Source organism: Pagrus pagrus, assembly GCF_965226575.1.
Source record: "Pagrus pagrus genome assembly, chromosome: 15".
Taxonomy (NCBI): Eukaryota; Metazoa; Chordata; class Actinopteri; order Spariformes; family Sparidae; genus Pagrus; species Pagrus pagrus.
Genome location: NC_140199.1, coordinates 23,562,337 through 23,580,190, shown reverse-complemented (window position 1 = coordinate 23,580,190; position 17,854 = coordinate 23,562,337). Strand labels below are relative to the sequence as shown.

Sequence of the window (17,854 nt, the reverse complement as noted above, 5' to 3'; positions counted from 1 at the left end):
ATATTTTTCTTACATTTTATAAACTGAACCCAATCAAAAACAGAATTGACAGATTAATCGATAATAAAAACAATTGTTACTCTGCAGACTTACATTGATATATAATATTTTATTGCCACCTAGATAATGCAGCATTCTCCTTAACAACTGAAGTAGACAGAGACTTGTTTTAAAACGTAAAAAACAACTGGAAAACAATAAAAATGTCCCCATACAGGTCTTCCAGCTCAATACAAGTCTCCGGAGGGCCTGAGTTCCTAAATAGGAATTGAAAAAATGCTTCCCAACTTTTTCCATCGGCATGAGGGTGAGGAGATAACATGACAGACATGTGTCCTTTACATGCCAACATGATGTGCTGTTTGTTCATTCATATTTCTACATACAACTGTTTTTAATCACTTGATTTGGCACATATTACATTTTTGTTACTTAATACTACTAGATGCTTTCTAACTGGCAGAATTATTTTACTTATTTTGAACAAAATGTTGCTGTATATCTGTAAACACATTTGAATGTATAGTGCTGGAGGAAAAAGAGGAACAGAGATGTTATTGAAACTCAGTGGAGTGGGCCACTGTTTGATATTGACATATAGCAGCACAGCTGGTGTTATTTAGCTGTTTATAGGCTTTATCTTGAGTCTGATCATAGCTGACCATCTACACATCAATCAGTTGCTCAGTTAATATCTCCACTATGTAGGCTAATGATGCAACATTGGGTAGAGCAGCAATAACAACACTGAGACTAGACACTGCAATTTGACAAGTCAGGTGATAACTGCACAAGAATCTTCTGCCCTTGGCTTCATCTCAGCAGCTTCAGAGACGAATGTTAGCCTGACCTAACGTGACCTAAGTGCGTCTTCTGATAGCTTTCACAGCTGCACTTAACGATTGGCGTCCAGTGCCACATGACAGAGTTTGAAGGCGTCTTCACCATAATGCATCATGAGTGGCACGTCTACCAGCCAATAGCGTGAGGAGGACATGGCTCTCGCAGCCAATCAGGGATCATTTCCTCATCGCGGCCTGTGGTGGGGCTCGGTGTGTATTTGTCCGCCACGGCCTCCCTTGCGTGGCTCCGGCTGGGAAGTGTTGAGGCGGGGAGGGAATGGTGTAGCAGGCAAGACGCTGCGAACGCACCCCAAGGGAATGTAAAACTTCAGGACTGAATCGCCCACAAGACGCCGTGTCTGCGTGCCTAAAGACTTAACACACTACCTGGTTTCTCATGGAAGCAGATGGATTTGTGAGGAGGCGTCGGATGACAGCGGAGACTGCAGGCAATGATCCCGGGGTTGCTGGTGCATCTGCCGGGGCAGAAGTTCGATGGCTGGGGGGAAGATTCTGGGGAGTTTCGGAAAGTATCGTGGGGAGCCTGACACCCCGGATCGGAGGGGAAACGGAGCTACAGACTGTTGATTTTATCCGCGTTGCACAAGATGCACAAACAGAGGACTCTGAACCAGACTATGAGGGGTTGCCACAGGGAGCCTCCACTAGCACCCACATGTTGGCTGGAGCCGTGGCCGGGATCATGGAGCACTGCCTCATGTTCCCCATCGACTGTGTCAAGGTAGCATAGCTCAGAGGCTAACCTGCTGACCCACCACTTTTTTATGAATGTTCTGTGCTTGCATAGCCCGCTCTCTGTTGTGTAGGGTGGATGTTATTCTTGTGGCCAACATGTTTGTTAGCATAGCGCATTAGCTGGCTCGCTAACATAAACACGCTGCAGGGCTGACGGCTGTGAGGACAAGGTCAGTCGGCTCAGTTAGCGTCTCACGTCCCTACTAGCTAACTCGTTAGCATGCTATTATAAGTTAAGCGCGACTAACGTTAGCAACTGGCTAGTTGTTATGACAACCTTTAGCAGGGTCACGCACCGGAGCCCATTTGGTCACTTTTGGGTGAAACTAAGTTGCTAAACATCATGAAATACATCTGCTGCCAAAGACTTAACTGATGCAGTGTCAAGTAAATAACGTCAGTGTGTTTATTTGACATGGAAGTAACGTTAAATGAAACGGAAATGAATGAGTAAGCTAGTTAAGTAAGTTAGCTAATAAGAGGAAACAGTTAGCTAATTCCAACTGCGACAACAGATCCAGATCGACCAAGGCTACTCTTTTTCACAAAAACAAGGGGTTGGTTCAATGTTACTGTTTGTTGTACATTACGCCCTGTATGCCACTGTTGTTATATTACTATTAATATAACATAAAAAATAATAACAGTGCAGTTTTGAGACAACATGGCCCTTCCCGTCCACAGTCGAGCATCTGTTGCTGCCTCCCCAGCATAGTTGGGTAGTTTTATACAGTGTGATAGCAGGCCTACTGTTTAAACACTGTAAGAAATTGTCTAACAAAAGGTCTTTTGATCACATGTGAGTCATTCAATTCACTGGGCCACTTCTTATCATGTGGTCCTCTTAGTTCTGCAAGTTTTATTTTGTTTTTAACTCAAACCTAGCTCATGTGGCATGACCTGTGACCCCCGAGAGGTCAGCTAGTTATGTGTGAGGAGCAGGGTTAAGAGAGATGCGGCTGGTCACAATGAGCTCACTATAGTCAGCTGTCCCTGTCAGAATGAAAAGCCGTTCATACGCCGATGCTTCATCAACGTCTCATCCACCTGTAGCCGAGCTCTGTTGCAGCACGTCCAGCTCCAAACCTGGACAAGACCAGTGTTTACAGAGCCTCCTCGTGTGCAGAGCGTCTGCCACACCGCCATTTGATCCCAGCATCCTGCCAAGCAAGCCACAAGAGATTTGGGGCGTTGTGACTCAGCAGAATTAAGTCTTCTGCACATAAACAGCCACACATTGAGCAGAGAATTGGGTATTTAAAGGAAACTATAAATATTTTGAAGTGCATCTAACATCTTTCTTTTTTGTTTAGAGGATTCCCCCTCTACCAAGTAGAGACTTTTCCTCCTCTACGATAAGCTCCTCACTTAAGAGATTGTTGTGTAATTATAGTGTAGAATCGACAGTCGTTTGCTCTCCTTGTACCCAAAATCCTAGTTGTTGGTGGTGGATTTACAAAAGCGTGCTGCATTTGTAGGCGTGTATACAGCTCAGTTTCTTCAAAGAGTGGTCCGTGTGTTGTTTATATTCAGTACAAAGGTCATTGCTTTCTAGATGTGCAAACAAAGTATGGATAAACACACCAGACCCAAAGCTGTACGCAGGACCTGCATGCCTGCGTTTGAATGGGGCATGAATGATTGAGGAAGCCAGTATTCAGATTACAATCTCTTTTCACTATCATGCCAGTGATAGGTTTGAATGCCAGTCTTTAAGTAACTTGATGCAAATCCTCACACCACTTTTGGCTAGTTCTCTTCAGGCCCCGCATTCCACAGCTGCAGTATAGACTGACATGAGGCCATGTTTGTGCTTTACCAGAGCGCTACATGCACACACACAGTGGGGTGCAAGTTTGTCCATTCAGCTGGAAGTTTGGTATTCAGGGATTATTTCTCTGCTAGTTCCTCAGAGACAGCCGGCCCCGGGTGACCCTCTCTAAATAAAACCAAATAGCAGGTGACTGAAACGCTGATCCCTTGCACTCGTCCTTTAAATATTCTTTATGTGATTTATCATTTATCTGTGTGTGTGTGTGTGTGTGTACGTGTGTGTTTGTGGTAGAGGAAGAGAAAGGTGTGCTTCAGGGTCAGTGGGAAAAGAGGCTTACAGGAAGTCAGCTTATGTCCCCTTGTGACCTTGGAGCTTGTAACGCCATACTTCCTTCTATTCATCTATGCATGTACACCAACACACCCCACACACAATGTCAGACACTTCATTTCCTTCATTTGACCCCCCATTCACACTGAAGTCAGTTCAGGACTCTTTGCTGTGTTATGCAGACATATGGTATGCGTAAATAATGCATTCCATTCTATTCTTGTATCAAATTCAGGTCAGATTTATTGGACACATTTCCAAACTTAATACTGAACCTTGTCGGGTGGGAAGCGAGCACAGTGTTGACTTTGAACTTTGCAACTTCTTTTCCAGACACGAATGCAGAGCCTCCAGCCCGACCCTGCAGCCCGCTACAGGAACGTGATGGATGCTCTCCGACGAATTGTAGCCACGGAGGGAGTCTGGCGGCCAATGAGAGGGCTGAATGCAACAGCAGTTGGGGCAGGACCTGCCCATGCCCTCTATTTTGCCTGCTATGAGAAACTCAAAAAGACTCTAGGCGATGTCATTCACCCAGGGGCTAACAGCCATTTGGCTAATGGTACCATAAAACATACATATACACACATTAACAGTGACATTAAATGTACAGATCGTGCATGGCTATCTTAAATTTGAGATCACCATGATATAGGTTGATATATAGGACTTGGCTACAGCAACATCATTGTGATTTCTATGAAGTTGCTGACTCAGCCTAATCCGGGTATAGAGCAGACATGCCATGACCGGTCCTAAAACCCCCTGGCAGGCCATCAGATTGGCTTTTTACAGCTACACTTGTATACAGTAAGGAAGCGTCATAGTCAGGAAAGTTAAACAGTTGGTCTTATTTGGCTCAAGCTCAGCAAAGTGACCTCACCTACAAAACAGAAAGAGATTTAAATTTGAAAACCTTGCTCTGGTTGTCCAACAATTTCCTTATTCTTTCTCCCTACTCTCTCTCCTTGTTTTCCAGTCTAGTGGGAGGCTGGGTAAGTCGTCTTTGCTCTCCCATCTCATCAGCTCTCTCCTCTGTTGGTCCTGTTTTTTCATGCTTAAGGGTTTGGTTTAAAATATCCTTGAAAAGGAGCAAAGAACCGCCTTGTCCACTAGGTGTCTCTCTTTGCTCAGGTTTGGCCTCCTGAATCCAGTCAGGCGTGATCTCTAGTTTACAAATTGCTGAATTAGCACCAATTCTGCTCTGATGACATATTGTTTTGAGCATGACATCTGCTTTTAGGAATCCGGCAGTGGAGGCTGTGACTTGATCAAAACGGTTCTTATGTTGCGAGTGAAAATGCTTTTTCCTTCTCAGCCTATACCTCTTTGCTCCAGTGTCTTTTTTTATTTTCCTCGTGTATTCCTGATGATGTGCAGTCATTTCTGAGGTTTGTTTGTTTCAGGGACAGCTGGGTGTGTGGCCACATTGCTTCATGATGCAGTCATGAATCCAGCTGAAGGTGAGGACAACATTTTTACAATACAAAGTCATTTGTTTTTGACCACAGGATTGGGGATTGGGTATTGTCGTATTTGTCGTGAAGAAGCTTGCAGGTGACACATCTGGGCCAACCATCTTCACATATTGGCCTTAACCCCTGGAGTCTCACATATAGGCTTTCATAGCTGCCTCCAGTCCACCTGCCCAAACATGTCAGTAGAAGGACACTGGTCAGAGTCCTCTTGCGCAGCTGTTAGATGGGCTGCAGCTGTCAGAGGAAACACTATTAACATGATACACTGCATCTTTCTGCGTGTTTATTTAAACTAAATATGCTTTAAAGACAAATTTAATGCAGGTAATAGCTCCCTAATTTCTTCTTTTTCCATTTTTGTCCCTTTTCTATCGTCAACCCTGGACATTTCTGCCCTTCTCCATCAATACATCCATCCATGTGTCTATAGTTGTGAAGCAGCGCATGCAGATGTATAATTCTCCCTACCGCGGCGTGTTGGACTGTGTACGCGCCGTGTGGCAGAAAGAGGGCCCTGCTGCGTTCTACCGCAGCTACACCACCCAGCTCACCATGAATGTGCCCTTCCAGGCGCTCCACTTCATGACCTACGAGTACCTTCAGGAGCTGCTCAACCCCCACAGACAATACAATCCCTCTTCCCACATGTTGTCCGGAGCGTTGGCTGGAGCCATCGCGGCTGCGGCCACCACGCCTCTGGACGTCTGCAAGACCCTGCTCAACACCCAGGAGTCTGTAACCCTCAGCTCCCAGTCCCCCGGCCAAGGCCCCGGCAAGGGCCAAGGCCAAGGAGCCCACAGACACATCTCAGGCCTGGCCCACGCCTTCCGGACAGTTTACAGGCTGGGCGGCCTGCAGGGCTTCTTCAAGGGAGTCCAGGCGAGGGTCATCTACCAGATGCCCTCCACAGCCATCAGCTGGTCGGTCTATGAGTTCTTCAAGTATGGACTCACCAAGCACCAGCACAACAAGAGGAGAGCGCAGCACATGGAGTCTTAGATGGTTTAATCTCTTCTAATATTGCTCTGCCCTCCCCGTGAGGAGAAGATGAAGTCAAATACGCACATAGAATCTGACTAAAATCCACCTCAGTTGTCCCATCCCTTTCAGACATAGCAGATAAGAAAGACACCTTCAAAGACGGTTTGAGTAGTTATATTTCTGCTACGCTATTTCAGGACTAAGTTTGGTTTGAGTTAAGTTGTTTCACTCTTCTAGGAGAAAACATTTACACAGTGTTATAGAACTAGTTAATCTGATTTTTTTTTTTTTTAAGCCATTCTAGTGACCACTACATTTGTCTTAGCTGAGGACAAATAAGAAGAACGCACAAGTTTTTTGAGTTGCAAAGTAGTCAGCAGGGGGCAGAAGTGTTACTTTGTCAACTCTCATGTAGTTTCATAAGCTTTGCTGTCCTAGGACCATCATTTTATTTTCACCCATCCAATCCTTGAAATTGCAAATTAAACATATAACTGACTCCTGATTCAGACCCCTTTCTGCATTCATGATTAAATATTTTTTTTATATCTGTTATTTGAAACGTAGACCAATAACACAGACAACAGATCAGATACAGGGTTTTGTTTTTGTTTTGTTTTGGCAGTTAACAGTATAAATATGATGTATCTAGCATATTTTCCCCCTTTTTCAACTGTGGATGTTTAGGATTGGCCCCTATCATGGAATTGGGCGGAAAATACAAATTTTAGGAATCTGAAGCGTGTGTTTAATTTATTTTAATAATTTTGATTCCTCAAATGATGTTTTATTTCCAGCAAATATATTACTTCAAAATTTTCCATTGATTTTCCCCATATATGTGTTCATCCGCCCCTCGGATCATCCAAATACTCACCATTAATGCCTTGTGTACATGTTTGGCGGAGTAGAACAGGGCAGCATTAAGATGGCCATCTCTGTGCATTAACTGGTGGTATCTGCTGGTTTTAGCTTGTGAACTACTGAGTTTAAATATCTGCTCGACAGCAAAGGTTGTCTACAGTGTACCGTGCCCAAAAGAATTGAATTCAGAATATCAAGGAGTCAGTATCCCACAAGTTATGTATCTGTACCCCCATTGAGTACACATAAATGGAAGCTGTCATTCTTATTAATTGATGTCTGATTGTTTCCGACACTGAATTGCACTCGTTGAATAAAGACTGAACAGCGGGGTCGACTCGCTGCTCATAAACGATGGGAGACCTTGTTTTAATTCTTTAAAAGGGGTTTTGCATATATGGCACATGTTGCTTTTTCAATCTGGGTGTGTATAAAAGCTTTAAACTCATTGTTTCCCTGGTGAATAGAAACCACAGAGTGTATGAATGAAAAGTAGGTGATGGCCTAAGCCACATCTGTACTGCCAGAAACACATTTGTGTGTGTGTTTTCAGGTATTTATTTTAAATTTGAGGCAGGTACAGTTGTTTAGTCTTGAGCACAGGTGCAGATTTAAACTTTGACCCACAACACTGAAACACAATCTTTACTTGTGGACACAGACTGCGTACAAACAGCTGGGAGAGTGAAGCTTTTTGAATTTTTTTTTTAAACTGATGAAGTAAAATTTGTAGATGTTGAGGAACTTAGAGGTAGATTGTGTGGTGGAAAACTCTTAAGTGGCTAAAAAGATGGAACTTTAGTAGGTAACAAGCCTAACATAAATTATTACAGCAAAAATTAGAAATGAAGTGTATTTTTAAAAATACAAACAAATGCATAGCTACAAATACATACAGAAGAATCTTTCTCCAGTGAAAAGAGGAGCTTTGAGACACTGAAAGTCTCCTCTTGTGACAGTGAAGCTCAGTGACAGGTCTACACAGGGTCCTGGAAACAGGCATACCTGAGAGATCTGTGACATTACAGAAGCATCAGAGGTTATACATGTGTTGGAATAAAGTGAGATATTATGAAAGGAAAGACAAGACAAAGTTACAAAGAATTTCCTCCATCACATGTCACTGTATGGAGTACACCATATTTTCATGGAGAATATAGGAGAAACTCTTTGGCCTATGTCAAATTGTTTTATTATTACTGTTTTGATTTTATTTTTAGCAAAATGACATGTCAATAGGGCTTCTAAAATGATGGTAGTTGTAAATCAGCTGTAAGTGAGGTGGTGACCCGATTACCTGATGAATTGTTTTACAATGAAAAATAATTTTAAAAGTTATTGTTTGGAATAAAGCATAATTTTACATGTCCATATTATCGCTCCCCTCCCAAAAATGTCGCATATGAATTGAATACTGACTGTTTTTCTCACATGCGAGTTAAAATTTCCAATTGTGGGAAGGTGACCTGACACATGAATTCAAAAGAAATCTGCTTCTTCACATGTGAATTCCACATATTCAAACATTTTCACATGTGAACTACAATTTTAATATGTGAAAATAAAAAAATGTCTCATTTGAACTAGATATTTTCATAAACGACTGGCTTTTTCACATATGAATGAAAAATGTGTGTTCGTGCATGTGAATTAAGTACATATATATGTGTCTGGCTGTGAAGTGTACATATCCAACATATGGACACAACTGGAAGACAAAGACTACAAACCAGTAAAATTCTTCAGTGAGAATCAGTGGACACATCGGTTTCCGACAAGCAGGTTTAACACATTATAGATGGTGGTGAGGAGTGACAGCCTCCTCGTATACACACACACAATCACACACAGACACACACACACTCACACCCGTGCTTGTCAGGCAGACACCTGTTCAAACAGGGAGTGTTAATGAACCGTCTCTGTCTTTCTCTCTCTCTCTCTCTCTCTCTCTCTCTCTCTCTCACTATCTCTACATACTATACATGTGTACAGTATGTGTGGCCTGTCATCGTTTGTGTTTGTATGGCTCTCTCTCTGTGTGCGCTCCTCTCTTTCCTCTACTGCTCAGCCAGCTACAGCTTGCCCATGTGTCTACGTTCATGAATCTAATGAGAGACTGACAGGCTTTACATGAGGAGGAATGTTATGGATTGAAATGGCACATGGCAAATAATAATAATGTCTCCTTGTCACTGGATGAACACGTGGGTGGATTTAATGTCAGCAGTTAACATTTTTACAAACCGCAGACACATCCAAGGTTGACATTTGTACCAAACATGCCACATCAAGTTCACATTATGCTTATTGGCTGACTCTCACATTAGGAGGTTGAGGGGACGGTGGTGATTTTATTACAGCCAACCAGGCTGCCAAACAAGTCAAAACGGCGGATATTTTTAAGGAGAACTGGGGACATTTCCAGGGGTTTTTGTGGCGACCAAAACCGGCTATTTTTCAAGGGAAGTTAGTTAGCACCAAAACAGGTATTTTAAGCCAAACCGTGATATTTCCCCAACCCTAACCAAGTGGTTTTTGTGCCTAAACCTAACCTAAGCATCAGCGTGTTGTGTGAGAGAAATTGGAAATTCAACATAAACATTCAACCTAAAGTTGCAATGTTCAGTTCTAACTTATCTGTGCTTTTGCAGAAAAATACTTAGCAAACATTTATTCAGGGCGATTGGGTTGCAAGTCCACCGGTGTAGTATTTATCAGAGTTGTGCATGTTGTGTTGAAATAGAAAACACTTTATTACAACCTTGTTTAATTCACATTGCTCTGGCTGTCATTTCTATTGGCTATCACAACGTCATACTCAACAAAGTAACTGCAGAGATCTTTTGTCATCCTTAAAAAGTCGGTCCAGCTGAGCAACGAGCACACTTCAGTCTGACACAGACACCATACTCGCCCTCTTGTGCAACAGATCTATGTTATAGTGTTGTAGTTCAGTGGTATCTTATTTGGCCAAACTGTTGACTGTTGTACTGACAGTGGTGTTTCTCATCAGCCCAGAGTAAGTGGTTAGGCCCGTGGAGGTTTTAACATGTCATAGCAGGAAAAGCACAGACAGAATTAATGACACTAATAATGGCTGCTTTCTGTTTAAGTGTGCCAATTTAGAGCCTTGATGTAAGTTGGCTGACTTTATTGGAACTGAGCCCTTACTAGCATTATTAGTAACACCAGCGCTCACCCAGCTACAGTTTAACATGTAAATGGAGCCATTTTTTTTTTTCCAGTTCCAGTTTTTTCTTACTTTTTAAAACAAGTCCCCATCTTCTTCAGTTGTTTAGGAGAATGCTGCAACAATTAGCATGAAGGTGAGTGGACAATCATTTTCATTTGTTGGTTAACTTCTTTTAATACTGACATTATTACCAAGCCTTGTAGTGTATAGAAAAATCATTAATCACAAATATATACAACAACGTGCTAAATATTTTGTGTTTTATTTATTATATACCATGTGCAGTAATATGCTGTTGAGGTTTTATTCTTCTTTATTCAAGACAAGTGAATACATATTATTACTGTTCTTACACTTGTTTTTATACTTGATAGTTTTACCTCCTTACTTGCATTGAAATTTCATTGTACACTGTGCAATGACAATACAGGCATTTTATTCTTCTATTCTGTTCTAATAAAAATTAAATAAAATCAACATTACACCAGAATAATACAAACCAAAATATACCGAGACAAAAAAAAAAACAGAACAAAAAATAAATATTTAGTTGATAAGAGAAAGGGAATGAATATGAAACCTGGTCACATACAATCCAAAATAAAAGCACATCATGTCTCATATACTTTGTCTGTGTTACTGTACATTTTGCTGATCGAGTCAGTCAGCTTCTATTTCAGTCTCTGTGTCCTTCTGTTCTTCCTCATACCTTTCTGAAGAGCTACGGTTCGCAGAGTAGATAAGCAAACCTGACTTTAGAGGACTTGTTTGATGATTCATTTAAACATAAAACATTAACCACTTCAGATCTCGTGCCTCTTAATAGAGGTCTGCCATTATGATAATATTGTCGACAATTATGACAGTGAGTAATGATCTTGTCGCAGCAATTACGCTCTGTACTTTACGATTCACTATTTTAAAGACACAGACATGAACTGGAGGGAAGCGTTATTGCGCTCAGACTGGCACACTTTATGCTGTCAGTCATATTTATGACATCTGAGGTGTCTAACTCATGTGTGAGGATCAGCGGCTGCAACACTTTCTCCTCCAGACTGAATATTATCGCTATTTCAGGGCCATCTCGTAGGACTTTATTTGGACAATAACATGCACACACACACACACACACACACACACACGCTGCATTCATCTTCTCTGGTGGAAAAGACCCTTACGAGTTGATGAAGGGCCGACAAACACACATGCATACACTCCCTTGTGTATTGGTGTAAGCCCATGTTTTGGAAACTCAAGCCTCCGGTCAAAGCCCCTTACAGCAAGCACCTGTGGAAGAGTGTATTTCACACACACACACACACACACACACACGCTCACAAACACACACTCTAAGGGTACTTAGGAATGTGTACGCCTAAAGGACTCAGGTCCTCTACAACAACTCTCCCTCAGTCGGCTGCCTTCTCTTACTCTACATATTTATGGCTCTTTTGTTGCTTCTCTTGTAAGATCTCTCTCCATATATTAAGCCAAATCATGACTGGACCACTCAGCATGAATTACAGAGTGATACAGGATTACACCATAATGTCCACTTTCTTCCATCCGTGCCAGCAGCTAATGGACGAGGTGTGATTACAGGCTCTTCATCTAACTCACTGGGATACACACAGACACATACAGGTTGTGATCTCACGCTCCTTGGGGGTGCCGCTGGATAAAGGAGCTGTTGTTGCAATCCCTTTGGCTGCAGTCTCTCCCACTCCGGGCAGATACAGCGAGTACGAGGGGAGGAGAGGAGCCGAGAGAGGAGGAGAGTCTGAAGTAGCGGAGAGCAGCAGAGCGAACAAGCTTTTTGGTGCATAGATTTAGAAAATAAAAGTACATGTGATACACATTTCTGGCTGGTGTAATTGGTTTAGATTTTGTTCTTTACTGGTATTCTGTAAAACTTGATCCTGTGTAACAATCTAACCAAAGTGCTAATAGGATTTGTGCAATCTGATATAAATTGTGTTTCTGAGAAGAGTGGGCTTTTCTTTAGCTGAAGTGATGCTGGAATATTATATTATGACGCCCTCACTCAGGGCCGGTTTAACCTGCTGGGGGGCCTCAGGGCACAAATGAGCTGTGGGCCCCCTGACAGGGTGGGTTCTCCTACGTAGTTGGTTATAACTTGACTAAATACAAATGTACTCAAGAAAATCAACTGGATTATTTCAAGTCCACAACCCCTCCCAATATAAAGGTTAAAATGCAGGCGTTGTCCTCGGGCATTTCAGATGATAATGCAATTTAAAAGGCCATTTTACTGAACAAACAGGCTTTAGTTATGTGTATATTTGACTGAACTGCCAGTCCTTTGTAAATGCACGTGTTACTTTGTTTAATCTGTGTTTCAGAGTTATTAGAATTCATGCATGTGAAAACGAGTCAGAAATATCTGATTAAGCTATCTACTTGTTTATGTGACCTGACTGGCTGAATGTTTCTGTAATTTGTCACAGTTTGAACAGGCAGGCTGAACAATAAAAGTGATCTTTGATGATTAGCTTATAATATACAAAATACAAAATGCATACAAGGAAAAGGCAGGCAAAGGAAAGTCCAGGGAGAAAACTAAAGAGAAATACCAAACTGAAGAAAAACCAGTAGCCACTGAGAGCAAAGTGGGAACACAGAGGACGCACAAGGACGGGGGAACAGGCACAGTAAAACAAGAGACACATACGAACCAAGAGTAAAGGAAAATGGTGTCAGCTATCCATCCTTGCCCTCATCTCTACTCCTATCCGCTTAATAGATTGTCTCCGACAGGTCTGTTAGATATAGAGATGAATGAAAGATGATTCTTGGCTGGATTTCATGATCTGCTTACTAATCGGTAACTCTGACATGACTCCAAAGATGACAGCGGCAGACTGAATTATGAAGCATATCAGAATGTGAATTCCAGATGAGGGTCAGTCTACCAAAAATAACAGAAAGATTATCAACCTACTGTACCAGTTGTGGCTTGAATTTCTCCCATGGTGCTGTGCTGTGAAGAATTAGGATGCGGGGGAGATACGGCTCCTGTCATCACTTAAGAGAACAAGTTAGGGAGGCGGAAATTCTTCCCACCAAGGATACAAGAAGATTACTAACACACAAATACATTCACACACACAGCTATTCCAAAGCTGCGACAGAAGAGAAAACAGCTGTTTGGATTATGAGCACATGATATGATGCAGGACAACACGGAGATGTTGCGTGTGGCTGTGGCGTGAGTGCGAGTTTGAAACAGGATCCCTCTCACTTCTCGTGCAATAAAAGAATAACATGCACGACTTGCAGTGAATAGAGAGCTCCTTGATAAATCCAAGTGTTTATAGTAAAATGCCATTGCTAATGGGGCAGAATATGGGGCAGGGGAGAGAGGGGGAACAATGCTCCTACTGCAGGGAAACTGATGTGTGGACGACACCGAAGTCTGATAATGAAACGAAGAAGAAGGAGCTAAAAAAGAGAGTGGCGGAGGCTTTGTGCAAAATTTAGAGGGTGTGTATGTTAAGTTGCCGAAGGACTTGAAAACTTACTCTGCCACGCCACGTTCATGATCAAAGCAAAAGGAGCATGCACACACGCACACACACACACACACACACACACACGTCATCATCCCTTGGGCCTTTGGGAGTGAGGCCTTGGCAGGGTCTGATGAACTGCGGCATTGTCTAGGGTGATTGCAGGTGTCCGGCACTTTCTCTCCTCTGTCTCAAATGTTGTGACTAATTCCTTTAAAAGGTAAGCGAGGTCACACAATCTTCTGACAAACACTTGAGACACACACACACACACACACACACACACACCCTCAGTGCACAAGTGCAAAGACACACCGGCAGTTCAGGCACATGGCCTGAGACCAAAACTAAAGAGTTGTCTGTCAGTGGTGCGGACGTGTGGGTGGGTGTGTGCGTGTGTGTGTGTGTGTGTGTGTGTGTGGAAGCAGCACAGGTGCAGTCAGGGACACCGAGGGAGAAACAGGCCTCCTGCCCTTTGAACTTGATCTTGAAAAGAAAGCTGTCTTCCTCTCCTGTCAAATAAGCTTAACTGTTGTGCCTTCGAGCTCTAGTCAGCACAAACTGGTCCGATGAAAACCTTCAGGCATTGATTGATGCACTGAAACCATTCGTATTACCCACCAAGTTTCCATTACACACTGCTGTCAGCAGTATTCTTGTTTAATCTATTTTTAAAAATTTGAATTCATTCATTTTCACTCTGCGTAGCTGCCTCCAGCCCAGGTAAAAAAAACGCTAATTTGTTATAAAAAGTGTTTTTCCCTGGCAGACTCCTTCAGAGGGGATTAACATTGTGTCCCTCATTGTGTATCAGGCTGACTTCAGGCTTGACAGCATTGGTTCAAGGTTTGGATAAACTTTTTGCTCTCCCTCTCCGTCCTAACCCTGTAGCCTTGTGAAATATATTCCTCTCACTGTTCAGTAAGTAGATGTGGTCTAATAAGCAGAACATGGAGCCTGACAGACTAAAGACACATGAGGCAAAGGCAGAAAAGGAAACACCTCCATGCAAGGTCTAATCTAAAACTGCAAGAGAAAGGCAGCTTTAAGAGACAACAAGCTCACAAAGGCTTGAAGATACTCAGTGAGGGATGAGAGTCCCTCTCACTGGAGGTGCAGAGAGACCAGGAAGAGGAGAGGGAGGAGGGTAGTTTGAGAGGCCGTAAGTGGGCCTGAGTAGTTCCTTTATCAGCCGGCTGATAGGAGACGTCTGTGTGTCAGAGCTGCTCAATGCTCTCCTTGTCTCTGCTTATCACGCCTAATTAAAACATTTGGATTCCTTCGGCCGGCTCTGGAGGAGTGTGTGTCTGTCTGAGCCTGTGTGTGGGAGACATGAGAGCGGACAGGAGTCAGAGGAAGGAAATGTAGCAGCTTGGAAGACTTCCTGTCCATCTATGGACAGAGGAGCTCAACACATGCTCACCCTCAACAACCGACCCCAGTGGAAATACATTTTCCATACATGTGACATTTTCTTATGACAATGTTTTCACCTTGTAGTTACATATTACACTGATATGAGGAGCTGACAAAGGCTTATGTTTAACGACTTGTCATCTTCATATGTATTGAGGAATATATTTAATAATGTATTTGAAATGTATTATAGAATATATCAACTGTTATATATCAAATATATCAATTGTTACTGTTCTCATATTTTTTTTCCTAAAATATATTATCTTGTGTATGCAAAATAAATCTTAAAGGTGCACTATGTAAGAACTTTAGTAGTTTTTAGTTTAAAACATTAAAAAATTAACAAAAAATATCAACATATTGTGAACTACAGCTTTGACATCTGTGAATTGTGTCGCAGAGATATCTACGGAAGCTAGCATGCTAACCAGCTAGCCCATCCCACTCAAAAGCTCATGTGCTAATTTTGTAATTTAATTTATTATACTATTTTAATCCCACAAGTGGAAATTCTTTTTATCACTCACATTACACACACACACACACACACACAGTGTACAGAGGAGAATGAGTGAAAGGGCTGCCACATGCAACGGTGCCCAACGAGCAGTGTTAGGGGTAGGTGCCTTGCTCAAGGGTGCCTCGGCAATGCCCAGTATGTGAACTAGTATTCTCCATTACTAGTCCACATCATACTTTTTCGGTCCGAGTGGGACTTGAACCGGCCACCTTTGAGTGGTTTTGAGTGGTCCTGGTGCTCCGAGCCCCTAGACCAGACCACTACCTGCGTGGCTAACTGAGCTAACTAGCTAATGACAGCTACACTTAGCAGCAGTTAGCTGTTACTCTAGTGATATGCTGCCCTGTTTATTTTAATTGGATAGTTGAAGCCGACTGTTGCTGCTTCCTCCAGATGAGCCTGTTCTTTATAAACTCTGTAAGGGCTCGTCTCTCTGTTCTTTTCTAATCATCTTCATGACTTCTGCTCCATCTGACAGACACACAGCTGGGATCACTGCATTTCTTTACATGACCACTGGGTCACAATCACTGCTGTGAGCCATACTCTGCTCGACCTAATAACAAAAAGATTTGGGCAAAACATTACTGAATTATAAACCAGTTTTCACAAACTGATTTCACTTTGGAAACAGTCAAAAGCAACACTAACTTGGATCTCACAACGGGGAACTTACCAACATGCCAAACTGAACAATGTGGGCTGATTATACAGAATTGGTTCAAATTGTGCGCAAAGGTGTGATGTCTGATTCCTTTTGAAACCAGGGGGACTTCTGAGCGCTGATGCGGTTGGCATGATGGATGTGTCGTCCCCGGGGGCAGCTGATGTCCTATAGCTTTACTGTAAATGTTTACATTCCTACATTCACTGATGCTATCTGCTAATAGTTTCTGGAACAAGCCTGAAGAGTCCTCTGGGTGGGATTATTTGTGGCGTGTGTGTGTGAGAGAGAGAGAGAGACCAGGTCAAAGGGAAGCAGATCTGTCTTTAAACAGAGGTATTAACCGTGACCCCTCTCCTTCCTGAGTCCTGCCCTGTGTCTGCCGAGGGCCAACGCATTAACAGCAGCAAAACACACACACACACACACATACACACACGTATGCCCTCTCTTTTTTCCCAAAGCAAAACATTTAACCGTTGTCATAATTGCTTCTGATAGTACAATTAACGATTGGCTGGGTATGAATCATTTCCAGAGCCTCTCCCAGTCCTGCTTTCGTGTGAGCTCTAAGTCTGTTCATATCATGCAGCAGTCTCAGTGCCAGCAGCACTTATGTGAAGATGATATTGTTTAAATCAACAAGGCCCTTGAGAAAATAATTCCTGGCACAATGGGCGCATCGGAAATGCATGTGTAATTGCTGCTCAGGAGCCCTGTGAGAACTCTCTGTCAACAGATCCGTATCTTAAAAGTGTAGCCAAGCATGGATTAGGTGAGGACTGCCATTCTTGCATTGCTCACCGTTGCTCAGCCCCACCCTCAACGCATTCCTGTCAGCTGAAAAATCTAAAAGACAACTGGAAGTTACCTGCTTCCACTGGCTTATTAAGTCCTTTAATGCTTTGTTGAGCTGCTGCCCCTGATTGTTTGAAGAGGCAGACGGGCATGTTCCTTCTGCACTAGTGTCTGGCTCCTTTCATTCGCTCTCTCTGCTTTATGAGCCCATTCATCGGGAGCCACGCTAATAAAACACAACTCAAAATGTTTACATACTTGAGCTTTACATATTTATACACGCTTGATGGCCGGGTAGACTAGTACCTTGAACGACACACAGTTGCTGATATCTGGGAATGTAGCGAAGACCTCTGACGGGGCAAGAAACATATCGGACACACGTTTAAACAGACTCCAAGGTTAGCCACATGTATTTGGAAAAGAAAACAAAGTCAAAGAAAATTACAGTTATTACTCAAAAGCCAGAATAAAATGTTGGCATTCTAGGTTTCTGCAAAGCACATATCAAATCATATCAACACTTCTACAATACAGGCAATGAGCACTTCAGATGACATCTGTTTGGCTGGAGGAAGAGTGGCTGGATGGTGTCCAGATAGCTGATAAGGGCACTCATCAGCAGTGATGGAGGCCACCTCGAGACGGCCGCTCGCTCCAGCTGACTAAAGCGGGTATATTTATGGAGATGTTGGGAAA

General features: G+C 42.7%; 1 protein-coding gene across 3 annotated transcripts; it reads left to right on the top strand.

The window, feature by feature from the left end:
- Nucleotides 1-1,014: 1,014 nt before the first annotated feature.
- slc25a28 (solute carrier family 25 member 28) lies at nt 1,015-7,382 on the top strand. 3 transcript variants are annotated; one of them, XM_084376428.1, is made up of 4 exons: nt 1,015-1,584; nt 4,036-4,264; nt 5,109-5,165; nt 5,611-7,382. In XM_084376428.1, the coding sequence occupies exons 1-4, from the start codon at nt 1,240-1,242 to the stop codon at nt 6,177-6,179; spliced, it is 1,200 nt and encodes a 399-aa protein (XP_084232554.1). In that variant the 5' UTR covers nt 1,015-1,239; the 3' UTR covers nt 6,180-7,382. The 3 variants fall into 3 exon arrangements, with proteins under 3 accessions (XP_084232554.1, XP_084232556.1, XP_084232555.1); XM_084376430.1 differs by lacking the exon at nt 1,015-1,584 and adding an exon at nt 1,664-1,768; XM_084376429.1 differs by lacking the exon at nt 1,015-1,584 and adding an exon at nt 1,891-2,155.
- Nucleotides 7,383-17,854: the final 10,472 nt, after the last annotated feature.

Bases quoted from the DNA above. Each gene is read 5' to 3' on its own strand.
- slc25a28 (XM_084376428.1), top strand. From the start codon at position 1,240: ATGGAAGCAGATGGATTTGTGAGGAGGCGTCGGATGACAGCGGAGACT. The intron at 4,265-5,108 runs GTACCATAAAAC...TGTTTGTTTCAG, and splicing joins TAACAGCCATTTGGCTAATG to GGACAGCTGGGTGTGTGGCC. The intron at 5,166-5,610 runs GTGAGGACAACA...ATGTGTCTATAG, and splicing joins AGTCATGAATCCAGCTGAAG to TTGTGAAGCAGCGCATGCAG.